This window comes from Cyanistes caeruleus, chromosome 1 (genome assembly GCF_971803275.1).
Source record: "Cyanistes caeruleus chromosome 1, bCyaCae1.hap1.1, whole genome shotgun sequence".
NCBI classification, from domain to species: domain Eukaryota; kingdom Metazoa; phylum Chordata; class Aves; order Passeriformes; family Paridae; genus Cyanistes; species Cyanistes caeruleus.
The window spans coordinates 132,326,522-132,340,140 of record NC_141701.1 but is presented as its reverse complement, the minus strand read 5'-3'; the positions used below and the strand labels follow the sequence as shown (position 1 = coordinate 132,340,140).

The 13,619-nt window shown below is 39.4% G+C and overlaps 1 protein-coding gene across 1 annotated transcript in view; it reads left to right on the top strand.

Moving 5' to 3' along the window:
• The window catches only part of CUBN (cubilin), a 142,212-nt gene that overhangs the window by 51,626 nt on the left and 76,967 nt on the right, over positions 1 to 13,619 (top strand). The window contains exons 28-29 of the mRNA XM_086859110.1: positions 5,246 to 5,405; positions 12,703 to 12,884. Coding sequence (XP_086715236.1) covers positions 5,246 to 5,405; positions 12,703 to 12,884 — 342 coding nt within the window. The remainder of the gene's footprint in view (positions 1 to 5,245; positions 5,406 to 12,702; positions 12,885 to 13,619) is intronic.

The window sequence follows — 13,619 nt, the reverse complement described above, 5'->3', positions numbered from 1 at the left end:
AGTGAAAGTGTGTCATTGTGTGGAGACAAGAAAGGTGCCTGTGGTGATCAGAGCAAGGACTTTTATCATAGCCATCTAGGGCATAAACATATTTAAATAATCATATTAAAATATTAATTAGAATGAATTCTTAAGGAGGGCCTTTTTCTAGTGGCGATTGCAAATTCTTTTCATCATCCAAGCAGAAACATAACCTTATTTTGTTCTGTTTGTGCAGAAGTGTCAAGGTTCCATGCAGTCAGTCACTCAAAGTCTTAAGCTGCCTTTGTTTCTGTGAAACAATGTCATTGTGGTGCTCAGCTAGCACACTGGGCCACATCCTGAAGCTTTAATTTGTTTGGGTTTTTCACTGGCTGACAGACCTGTAGGTTCTTAAGTTTGCACTCTATCCCTTCTGGAAGGAAACGTGTTGCTTGGAAATGAATTCTTTTTGTTTGTGTTAATTCTTGTGGTGATCTCTCTTTAGACTGCATTCTGTTACTTGGATGAGGATTATATTTTCTGATTTTTGCTTCTTTTTGTCTACTGGTAATATATTTGTGGCAATGCCATCAAAATTTCCTTTCCAAAATTTATTTTCCTTTCATTTCCTTTCAGGAAGTGCTATTCAGAAACCTGTAATCACTGACTCTAGTGTTTAGATCCAAACAATCCCATATAAGCTTTCCTGCTTTTAAGAGGAAAGGGATACTTGCGTGTGTCAGACTGTCCTAGAGGCTCTGACCATGGGTGGGACACTCATGGCTCTGTTGCTGTCATCCAAGGCAATGCCTCCTTTCCTGAGTTCTGCAAATAAAGCCCAGGACTGTTGCTGCTGGTCCCTGTATAAAGATTTTCTGACAGCAAATTGTTTGTTTCAAGACTCAGTTGGAGACAATTATTAGTATAATCGCTCATTATTATGATTAATTCATGACATCTGATGACAGTATTATTTACAGTACAATTAAAGAGAACTCTCAGTATTCATAGGATAGATTTTCCTCTCATATAAAACGAAGAATTTGTTTTTGAAGACTATCACTTTTGATCAAGACTATGTGTTATGACTAACTAGTGTATATAAGCAGCTTTTTTCCAGAGCTGATTAGGCATGGGCTTTTCCTCTGCAATGTTTTTCCTGATGAAAACAAAACCCTGTGCCTTTTCATAGAGATAATATTCTCCAGGAGAAAACTGCAGTTTTGCCCTAACAATCCCTCCGCCCACCCACCCTGCTCTCCACCCCCTAGTTTTCTGCCAGGAAAACTGAACAGATGGAGTCTTACTTCCAGTCTGAAAGGCTCACTTTTGCAAGACAGAATAAGCTTGACAAGGCACTCGGCTAGAAAATTGTCCCTACCTCGAGTATGTCCAAATGGAACACATTCCAAGTTTATTTTTCCCCATTTTTTATAGACCTTTATTTCTTCCAAGTAGAGGAAACCTCATTTTCCAGTCAGCTCAGTCCTTGAGCCCCTGCTCCGGTTCTGGTAATGAGCTTTTCTGTGACACAGGTCATGCTCTTTTGCTTTGCTCCTCCAAAGATAAGTGAACAGCTGTGGTCTCCAGGGCATCATTATTGGTGTTAGTGACATATTTCCAGGCTGAAGACTCAGAAAAGCCAAAATGCAATACTGGTGACCATGGTGTCCCCTCAGGAGAGCTACCCAAGCCAAACCCTTCCTGCAGCTTTTGCTAGTCCTGCTTTCCCAACCCTGTTCTAATGTACCGCAGATGGTTTTTCAGCTGCCACTTTGCTGTGGGGCAGTCACACATCTTGATTCATCCCTTAGAGAGCTGGTACCTCCCCTTTTTACCTTCAGGTCAACCTATACACTTGCTCCTAGGGAGCCTGGTAAGGAGTTTCTTCTAACAGTTATTGAGCCGTGCCTAATAATTCATTCAAACGTAGCACATTCCCACCTGGACCCAGTGCCGGGGTGCAGGCCGATGAAATGGAGCGTTCTGCTTGCTCCTGGGCAATTGCTGTGGCTAAAAAGGAGAGGCCAAGGATCTGAATGTGTGTTGCAGGTGTTTACATGTTTTGCTGGTTGAATTGTCTGCCAAAATCATTATGAAGCGCTTGGATTTTCTGGTGGAGGCTAAAAGGTCTGAACAAATAAATATATTACAAAACCAATATATACACAGAAGGGGAACAAGCACTTTCTTCCCAATAGGGAGCTGGAAGGGAGTCAAATCAGTCATTTCTCAAGTCAGTATGGTGCAGGAGTGACTATCACACCACCCTAAAACCCAATTGTCTTGCACAATCATGATGACTATCTTGCCGCATATAGATGGCAGAAGCTTCCTTCGATTTGCAGCAGTTTAAGGTAACACAGCTGACAAAGCAGAGCCTGACTTAAGAAATATTATCTCAGAGATCAGGAGAGAAATTATGGCTCATGAGATCTGTGTTCAGCTTCAGTTTCACTTGCTTGTGTTTGTGTGAGAGCAAACGGTGGTTTGAGAAGTTCAAAATGCCCTGTGAAAACACACAGCTGTTCCCTTCATTTAGAAATGAAAGACAGCTCAAAAAACCCCAGCTGTAATTCTAGCAGTCGTGGTTCTGCCTCTCTCAATGAGTTACAGCTGGCCAGGCACTCAAATTCCCTGTGAAATGCTGCTCTGAACTCAAACCCACGGGGCAGCACGGCATGAAGGGATTGCCATAGTAACCATGCTTTGTGTCTAGAAAAACTGATGGACTGTTTTCAGAGGAAATGACAGAAATGTGGCATTCTCTGTCTTAGATAAAGATAATATTTACTTGATGAATCAAATTACAGAAGATGCATAAAGCTTTTTTGTTGTTATTGTTTGGATTTGGAAGTTTCTAGGTGTGATTTGGTCCATAGCTCTTTAGAATGGGTTTTCATCTGCAATCACTAGAGCTAACAGTACATTGTGAATATGTATCTTGACATGGTTTTAGCTACTATTCAGTGATCTCCACATTGATTCATTCTTCACCATTCATATTTTTCTGGTGCAAGATTTCCATGGCATGAAGCCACAGAAATATGAGTAGTATACCACAAATTTGACAAAGGAAGTACTTTGAAAAAATCTAATTGGATCTGACCTGATTTTATTTTGCTGAACTTATGCTTTGAAAGAATGTGTAAAGCTCTCACACTGGCTTGGAAGAAGGTCCTAACTGTAATGCTGGACATGGGACAGCTCATTTTTACGAGATCATTTTACATGTGAAAAAAAAAAAAAAAGATTGATATTCAACATATTGCCATCTAATCTTTAGGACAATTTATATTTATTTTCAAATACATCTGATCACCATCAGCAATGTGTCTGCAATTAGAAACTTTCAATTTTTTTTTATTTCACCAAGAGAAACCATACTAAATAGAGTGATAGTTCTCAGTTTGCAATACACTTAGCTAGCTTTAAGCTTTTCATTGTATTAGATTGATGGTCATCAGTCATGAAATAGGCCATAGAATATTACCATAGAATTATTCCTGAAATTTGCCCATAACTTCGGGCAGAACTAACTCCAAATTTTTTATTTTTTTTTTTAATTTGAAAAAAAACATTTAAACTGGACTGTCTGCCAGAGGATTTGAAACTATTTGAGTTGGTTTCTTGCCCCCAACTATGCTTTAAATGCATAACAAGATTTCTGAAGATTCTGCAACACCAGCAACTTATCTCCAACAGAAAGGCTGGGGGTTAATGACTCATTCTCATACATGAGTCTGCCAGAAAATATGCATGAAAATTAGTACCTAGCATGGTAATCAATATTTTCTGACATATCCTATTTCCACAGTATGAGTTATACAGTACTGAATTTAGCAGAATTTTTAGTGGAATCAAAGATATAGGAAAAGAAATTTGAATGGAGAGCAAAGATAAATAAACCTTCACTGTTTTTCTGGAGATCATAGATTTTATTCTTTGCATGGAGACAACTTTACAGTAATGGCTTCAGAAGAGAGAAAAGTCTTTGTTGAGATTCTGAAAGGAACCATGCCAAAAATGCACAATGAGAATGTTCATACGTGGTTTCTGTGCCAGTAATTGGCTGGTTGTGTTAGGAAGATATGCTTTTTTTGAGACAGATCAGATGTACTGTCACAAAGTGGTAATAAAGGACAAGGGTTGCTGTTTTCCTAAACTTTAAGAATCATAGTAACCAAGACAGAATCAACAAAACAAGTCCTAATCTGAAAATAACCAGCAATCTGATATTTTAAATCAAAGGCAATCTAGCTAAAATTTTTCATTTTTACTAGCTTTGTAAAAATTACATTCCTCACACCTGAAAAATTGCACTGGGGCATGGGTGAGAACACAGAAATATGTTCAGTGTGATATGCTGGATTTGAAAAAACTTGCAAAACTAGAATTTGAAAGACCATTTAAACCTGTCTGGAGACAACAGATATAAAGAAGTTAAAAAGCTCCAAGTATCTACTATCAGCCCATCAAAATATGTATTGCTTTCATTTAATTGTGAGTATATGACTGCCTTCAGACATCATTTAAATATTTAAATACAGAAATATTTCCCTAGCATTTTGTTGTTTTGATTGTTTGGTTGATTTTGGATTTTTTTTTAAGAGTGGCAATGTTTTAGGAGTGGGATGGAGGATTCCTCATCTGTATTTGGAGAACAAAAAGATTTTCAGGCTGGCTACATCTGACAACACACTGATTGTCAAAATACCAGTACATAGATTATGACAAGGAAATCAAATTTCAGAAGCATGGCTCAGTAAAATTTTCCTCCAAAGCAAGACTTTAGCATGAAATTTTGAAGCCATAAAAAGCCATGCATTAAATTTCCTGCACCTGGGTGCAGTCTTAAACAGATGAAGATGTACACAGAGTTGTCACCAAGGGGTTTGGAGGCACTCAGCATGTTAGGTGCATGGGCAAATCACACTGCTAACATCCTCTTTTTCTTTCTATTTCAGTTCATTGCCACTTGCCCTTTATCTTCCTCCCCAGCAACCCCCAATACACACCAAAACAGAAACAGCAAACCCTTCGTACTGAACACAGTGTGCAGCCAGGTTTAAAGACATATTGGCATTGTATTTACTCATCATTTTACCCAAATCTTTCCACACTCCCCAGGCTCATATTGCTGTGCAAGGGTGGCCAGTGGGAGAAGTCTCACTGCTTTTTTTTTTTTTAATTCATTTTTTAATCCTGTACAAAACATTGAGGAGCTGCTTAATTGGGGAACTTCTTTTTACTCACTGGCATACTTTTTTTAATTTCATTTCAGCTCTATGATGGGCCTGATGCACAAGCCAACCTTATAGGCACTTTCTGTGGACAGTCTCTTCCACTGGCAGGGAGCACTACAGGGACCAGCCTTCATGTGGAGTTTTACTCTGATGGACTGAATGCTAGAAGTGGGTTCCAGATGCTATGGCATGCTAACGGTAAGTTAGCCAGGTTTCCTCTGGGAAGGTAGGTTTCCTTCCCTGTATGTGTAATTCAGCTTATGCCACTCTACGCCATCTAAATAAAAATAACCCATTACAGCTCCAAATCCATTGCATTTCTTCATAGTTCTTCACTTACTTTCCCAGTGGATGTTTCTGCACGTGTCCAACATCAAAGGTCAGCTGATTGGAGATTGAGAGCTATTAGTGAAATATGCTTTCATTTCCAGGAGTAGGTACAGGGATGAGGGGCATGTCCAGAATTTCTGTGCTGAACAGGAGATAGATGCTGTCATGGGTAACTGTGAGTGATGAGAATGAGATGAGAACATTCAGCCCTCAGTTTTTCTCATTTCTGTATACTTCTGTTTTCTGTGCAGGCTTCTCTATAGTTTAATTTAGTGGTACTTGTTTTCTTTTGTAGTGTCCACTTCCAGCTGCCCCAGCCCCATTTCTCTGCATGAAATAACATCGGTCAGGATGTGCTTTGAGTGTTTGTTCTCTTGTTCTTGCATGTCATGAAAACTGTCACAGTCCTTATTCAACAGGCAGGCCTGCATGCCAACTATAAACAAATCTGTTAATGATTGTACAACAGCAAACTGTGTTCGCAAGTTTCTTCATAAGTGGGGCTACAAATGTAATATTTTTCATTCTACTTGTTTAACAGCAATTGTGGACTGTAACAAGGTTAAATCCTGTGCCATTGTACATCCCAAAGGGGTTCCAACCTTGAAAATAATTAAATCACCCCTGTTTCCCGGTCTGTCTTATCAGTCTGTAGCATTCAAGTTTGACAGCGTTGTGAAGCAGCTGAAGTGGGCTGCAGAGGCCCCACTGTGGGTTGCTGAGGTGAAAGGCGTGCTGAACACGGTTTGAATGGGAGTTCCTTGTGCCTACCGCAGACTGCTGGAGCTTGCAGGCTCCCAAAGGGCTCTGCCAGCTCTGCAGAGGTGCCCAGCGTTCAGCGGGGTGAATGAAGGAGCGTTTCTGGGTAAGGGAGGGACACGCCGAGTGGGACGTGTAGCAGGAGCCAGCAGGGGAAGGACCGCAGCACAAAGGTACCTTCTTGTGCTTTGGGGTGACATCATTCTGGAGCTGCACAAAAGAAGAAAAAGCAGAGGCTTTTATGCACAGCCAGATGACATCAGTTCCATACAGTAGCCATGGTGCTGGGTTAACTTGCTTTTCTAAAGCTCTCAAAGCTTTCCAGAATCTGCCTGCATGGTAAACACTCTTGTGCTTTCCCTCCTTTCCCACCCCTCTGCAGTCCTTTGCTGCACTGACGTTTATTTCTGTGTTAGACAGCACTGCCCTTCTGTTAATTCCTGGACACTAAGCTCCACCCTAATGCTGCACAGGGCCAGACTGCTAATGCAGGGCTGTGTCTAAGCAGCAGATCAGGATCTGTGGGGTCAGATGGGCCTGGCTCGTAGGGAATGTCCTTGCTGGCTCAGAACGTCACAGCTGTGACTTCTGACAGCTTGTAATGTGAGTGCAAGTTCTTCCAGAGCTGACCACAGTTGTCATCTTTTCCTTCATTCCAAAAATTTCCTTTTCTTTTTTTCCATTAGTGTCATGCACAAATACAGCTATTCCTCTTACTCTTGGTGGCTACATTGCCTGGTTACCCTAAAGTGCATGAATTAGATATGCCCCTATATTTATACTATATTTACCTCTCCCTTCTAAAAATCTTTCAGGTTCATTAAAAATATTTACTAGAAAAAGTCTCCTTGTTTAGGGGAACTGATCAGGAGATGCAGCCTTTGAGTTGGGTATTTCAGAGTGAAGCATTTGGGTCTCTTCTTCCCTGAGGGCAAATTCTTAGGGGAATCTACCTCCAGATTTGGTAACATCTCACCTGACAAGAAAATAACAGAGCTACATATATTGCTGAGAGAAGAGCTTTTATTTCTGTTCAAGTGACAAATGTGTGCTCTAGAGTTCAAGCTGCTGTGAACTATTCCTCAGGCTGTCAATGTGCTCCTTTACTGGCAGTTGTGAAGCCTCTATGAGATATATATCAAGGACATTCACATATTTTGATGGTAAAGAGAGCAGCACTTAAGTTTGCCATGTGCCTGATACAGTTTGCTTCAGACACTCTTCCCAGCAGCTTTTTCACAGTTGTGAGGCAGTCAAAAAACCACAAAAGCTTACCTCACTGACAGCTGATGTGAATAGCCCCTCCTGCCATAGATGAAACAAAACTGTTTTGATTTAAAACATTTGCATCTGATCTTTCCAGCTGCTGAAGAAACCCACTTTAAAAAGTGGTTTCTTTGAAAACCTAAAGGCTTTCACAAGGATAGAATTAGTAACTGATCTTAGGAGAATGCTGTTATTTATGCTGAAAAGTGTCCTATGTAATTTTAACTTGGATAGAAAGGTCTAGTGCAGAGAAGTCAATTTAAAAATTATTGTGGTTCTGAAATAACACTGTTCTTCTAAGAGGGTTTCGTTGATGAGGATGGATTGAGAATTGATTTGGCTGAATTATTTATTTTTTTTCTGCAGCCAAGGCTTCAAAAGAATTACTTACTGGTGGAAAGCTTGAATCTGCAAGGTGCTTATTCTACTTTCACTTAGTTTTAGGAAGCTTAATATAGGCAAATATATATGGGACACATATTGGGCCTTTGAGAAACAACAAACTTGTGGTACCAGTATGGATATTGCAAAGATGGAATGCCAGTCAAATTGTTTTCCCTAAAGAAAATAATTCAGGAGGCCAAGAAGGCAAAGGTCTCTCAGTGCAAAATTACACCAGTGACAACTGTCATATCTGAGAGACAAGTATTTCATAGACCTCTCACTTACCTTATTAAGCAACGTGCATGTAGGGCCTCACTGGTTTATATATACGCCTGAATTTCATTGGAAGCTCACTCATTTGGCTGCTTGATTGTCAACAGACCTTTTAAATTTAATTGTCTCTTCTCAGCATAGTCCAAATTTTCACCAGCTATTCTGCTTTCTGTTTCATATTGTCAGTATATGTGTCAGGTCAAATGTTAAATAGCCTGCTAGCTCTTCAGAGAAGCACTGCAGAAACAGAGGTTAGACGAAGATGCAGAAGGAATTCGCTGGAAACATTTGTCAGGCATCCATTAGGACTGCTGAACAGAGTATCACCCTGCAGGTCAGCAAGGGAGCTGAATCATAGCTCTATTGTTTATTTCTTGTGTAACCTTTGACAAATTGCCATTTTCTCAGTTTCCAAAAATGACTATTCCTTTTCAGTGTCTTTCTGTCACACTAAATCTAAGGATGAGCAAGGTCTGATATTAACAAATCAGAAAGCAGAAAAATCCTGAAACAGTATCTCACTTGAATTTTTACTCTCTTGCATAAACCCTTATCATGTAATTATATTAATTCCACTGGACAATATTCTATAACCAAACCTACCCAAGAGAGCAAAAGTTTTCAGAATCAAATCCAAATTACACTTCACACAAGTATTATTATAGTACAGGCAAATGTTTATAGTGCATGCTCCTTGCAGTTAGAGTCAACTTACGTTTACTGAAGTGTTTAACCATGAGTACCACAACTGGAAAACTCTGTATCCTTTCATTTCCCTAACTTTAATTTTGCAGGAGCAGTGCCAGTTCTGTTTAAATTTTATGGACAGGGTTTTTCTAATAAGTGGCTAAAACATACCTGTGAATAATTCTGAAAACCTAGCAAACAACAGAGTTTTCCACAGATTACATTTCTGTTCAGCTATAATTATTCATGAGTGTAGAGATTCTTCTTTGGTTAATGAACACCATCTGCTAACCAGACAGGCAGTAATATGGAAAGATCTGTAAATCATCTATTGCACAATCTTCAATGAATACGTAGATTTTAGTCAGAGTAAAGCAAAACCACCAAATATATGCTTCCTAAGTTTTCTGTTTGTTGTCTGATTTCCTAGCAACTAACACCAGAGTAGGTAGTAGTTTTCAGCATTTTTCAGAGGAATTCCAGAACCTTTACACTACAAAAAGAGTATCTCCCCTTTATTATTTTTCCTCTGTTTAACTGCAAGGCTGAAATGTCTAAAATTACTGCAAGGAGGTTGGCACAAACTGGTCATATGCTGTATGTAGTTCAGCTGCAAGCAGCTTTTCCACAGTGCAGCTGTCTGCATTTCACAGCATACAGCAAGACCATGTGTTTGTGTGCTGAGAAAAACTTTTAAAGATGTTCTGCTTCTGCAGAATCTATTTTTTTATTTATCTCTTTTTATTTATCCCTAAAGACCAAATTTTTTCACTTTGTTGCTACAAACAGCACAAATTCCATTAATTTTAATAGAATCAAAATTTTATTTGATGTTTGAAAACTAAAACAAACATTGGGAGAAGGTTTGTATTCATGCAATTAATTATTTGTGTAACTTTGTAATCAAAGTTTCATAAGCATTTAAAAACTTTAATTTTTGATTTTTCTCATTTTGGCATAATACAGCAAGTGAGTTTAAATTTGGAACATATGTTTTAATCTCTTAAGTATTTCTGTGAATATTTTAAAAAAATAAACTATAATCTATATTTTCAGCAAAGCACAACAGAATTGACTCCTCCCTCATCCTTATAAAAACAGAGACATCATGCAGAGGCTTCCTGGCAGCTGGCCAGGGAATTCAGAGATTGTGCTTCTGCTCTGATGTGGAGGTTTCTTGTGGCATATCAAAAAAATTCAGGTGTGAAGTTCACATATTTGCAAAGATCAGTGAGTTCTTTTTCCAGGTATTAGTCAGGGAATTCTTAGGCATAAATTCAAGTAATTCTGATCTTTTTGCAAGCAACTTAAAAGAAATTAATCTCAGAGACCTAAACTTTACCTCCATTTTACTGGAGCACTTTAAAAGAATCCCTCCATTAAAAAATTTAAAAAGAAAAAAAAGCCTTTTCTGGGAACATTTCTAGTTGGAAGTAAAGAAATGGGACACTAAAAACAGTTTGACCTTCTTACTCATGTGCTTCCAGAGACTGTTGATTGAGCTCAGAGGAAATATAAACCTCTCTGGAGAGGGTGTGTGAGTAATCTGAATGCAACCTGCAAGGGTTGCATGGAAGAAAGGTCTGTGCCTCAAAGAAGCACACACAAGCTTTCCACTCTTCTGAGCCATTTCACGTTTAAATAAAAAATGTCTTTTGTGGCTATCGGGAAACCCTTAGTAGGAGAAGCTGAGTCATAACTGCCTGTAAGCTTTAAAATGTTCCCAGCTTTCTTTGGGCTGAGATAAATAGCAATTGGCTTTGTTTTGCCTGCTGAAACTCTCCTGATCCCTGTTCCCACCCCCTCAAGAGCCGAGACATTAAGTCTGTTTCTTGAGAAATCTTTCTTTCCCAAGCTGGGAAAGCGGCTTTTTCCTCCTGAGGTCTGTCCTTAGCGGCTGTGTAATTCCGGCTGCTGAGGGAAACAAAGTCTGCAAATTCCACTGTAAGGCTTCCCCGACACCTTTTTGCCTCCAATTGTAAAATCTCAACAATCTGGTTTTTTTAGAGGAAAACCAGGCCATCTTCTAATGGCACTAGGAGAAAAAAGGGATGGTGGTTGACATTGAAGCTTTCTTCGTCTCCGTCTCACTGATGAAATGTTCATGGATATCAAAGTTTCAGGGTGTTTAACACTTGCCTGTGCTGACAGCCTCAGGGGAGGAAGTGTACCTTTTCTCCATAGGGATTGAAGGCAAGATTGGTTTAAAATACACTTAAAAACTTCTTTGGTTCCTAAATTGAGATGCAATTTGGCATGAAAGATATTAAGGAAAATATTTTCACTTAATTTGAAATCTTGATCTACAGCTTCCTGAAAATATGGTGTAAAGCAGAGCAATGGCCTAATACACCTTGTTTAAATTGCAAATTATTCTTAGATTTAATAAAGATTGGATGAGTTTTACGCATTTGTGTGTATGTTGAGCAGATCAAAGGGGCAGCTTATTCGGTTTATGTTATAAAATATCTCCTATAAATAGAGGCTCTGATACAGATGCTATTTATCACTTCTGACATACCACAGTATTTGCCTCCAGGAATATAGAGCTTATGGTTTGTTAGGTGGTTTTATTAAGTATTTTGGGGCTTTGCAATGTGACAGAACCTTTCCTCTGGAGATGAAGCCAAAGAGATTGATGGAGTGTGAACATTACAAAGCTCAAGTGTCCCTATAAATTCTGTATAAGCAAAAGATTAGTTCCTAATGAAACCCTTGGGGGGCTTGTAATGTAAAGAAGAAAAAAAAATGCTGCTGGAAGGCAGAATGGCACACACAAAATCGGATCAAACACAGAATCCATTTTCTTTCTGCATGTGACAGGTACATAGCCACCATACACTCTTTCCTAAAGGTAAGGTTTCACTATGAGTGTAGCTGAGCTAAATCTGCCCTGATTCTGGGAGGGCTGCTGTGCCTTCCTACCCTGTTTATGCCTGAACTTGGGGACTGAGTCAGAAATAGCATCTTCCCAGGAATTTCATTAAAGAGAGGCTAGTGCTACACTTAGCACATCCCCATAAAGCAATGATAAAACTAGTCTCAGATGTTCAGCTGCTTTGTCCTGTTAAACCAGGGCCTGCATTTCATCCATTGTTTTGCTAATGTTGTTGGTTTTTTTTTTCAATTTAGCTCATAGTATGTAAGAATTTAGTAACCCCAGGGTCTGGGGCGTGCTGTTAGCACAATACTTTCTTATCTGAAAAGAAAATACATAACTCTTCAAACATGGCTTGTTTTAAAATTGCACTGTTACAATTGAATAAAAAAGAGAATGTTAAACCCACTAAGTGTCAGAAAGCTGTTTTATCCACTGTGATCTGGCAGCTTGTAATCATGCTCAGCAGGCTGAGGCAAATTGCATTGTCTTTAATTTTATGATTTCTAAATCAGTGGGAAATGGCATTTTTGCAACAATAGAAAGACCTCCCTATGATAACTTAGCTTGTTCATAGTTTGAAGTCAGTAAGAGCTGAGAATGGATCTGATTTAGCTTCCTTGAACTGATAAAGTTAGAAGCAAATAAAATTTTTTTTTTTCCATGTCTCAGCAGTCAGAGCAGATGCTGAGGTTTGGTATAAAACATGCCAAAACAGGAGGTGAAGTGCTACCTGCACAGGCAGTGCAAACAGCTCCAGCCTGCCATTCTCTTCCCAGGTTCCCTGTGGCAGAGCAGACCTTCCAGCCCAGTGTACACATTAGTCGATGTAATGGGTGCTACTGCCTGTCCTTATCAGAGCTGTCAGTGAGTTTTTCCAGACCTCCTCACTGACAGGATGCTTTGCTTTGTTGTCAGGTTGTGGAGAAGAACTCTCTGGCCCTTCTGGTTCATTTCACAGCCCTGGATACCCCAGCAGATACCCAAGCAATAGGGAATGCATCTGGTACATCCACACAGCGCCTGGTAGCAGCATTCAACTCACCATTCAGGAATTCGACGTTGAGTATCACCCAAACTGCAGCTATGATGTTTTGGAGGTAAGAACATTAGTTTTACTCCTCTAAAATACACAAGTTATATTCATTTCTGTCTGGAACAGATAATCCCAAGGACTGCAGATGCAGAACAAACAGTTCTTCCACAATTCTCCATTTCTTTTGTGGCTAGAGTTATGTTCAACAGGTATTGTCAGGGAAGCCACAAGGTTCTTACTATTTTTTGCTTTTATGTCTTTGGTGACTGTATACCTTAATCAATGGTTTTATGCACTGTATGCTTCCTAACAAGAGAAAAAACTGCTTTGAAAAATTTAGTCTTTAAATCCCACCTCGTACAAAGAACTCAGTGTAGGGTGCTGTACCATGAGGCTGATTTCCTGATGTAAAGGAAGATGGTGGATCACTTACTAACTCAGGTGAGACCTTGTGTAGGGCCTTTCAAGGATGTGGGGAGATTTATAACCCTGAGTGATGAAAATTATGAAGAATCTTTGCACTCAGAAAAAAAAAAAAAAAAAGAAGAGGTAATATCCTAGTCACCTTGAGGTGGTGAAATAAGGGGAAAAGGGGCCTTTCCAAGGATATTCTGACCTGTAAGAGACCCATAAGACTGGATGACCCTGTTCTATATGACATCTTTTCACTCGTGTTGTTTAGCAGCCAGGTGACCAATCTCAGCTAACAAAGTTGAATAGACTTCCAGTACAGGAAGAAGGGATAGGAAATAATTTCAGGAAGAACTTTTTTAGAGTTATAGGCTTTCTTGATTGCTCT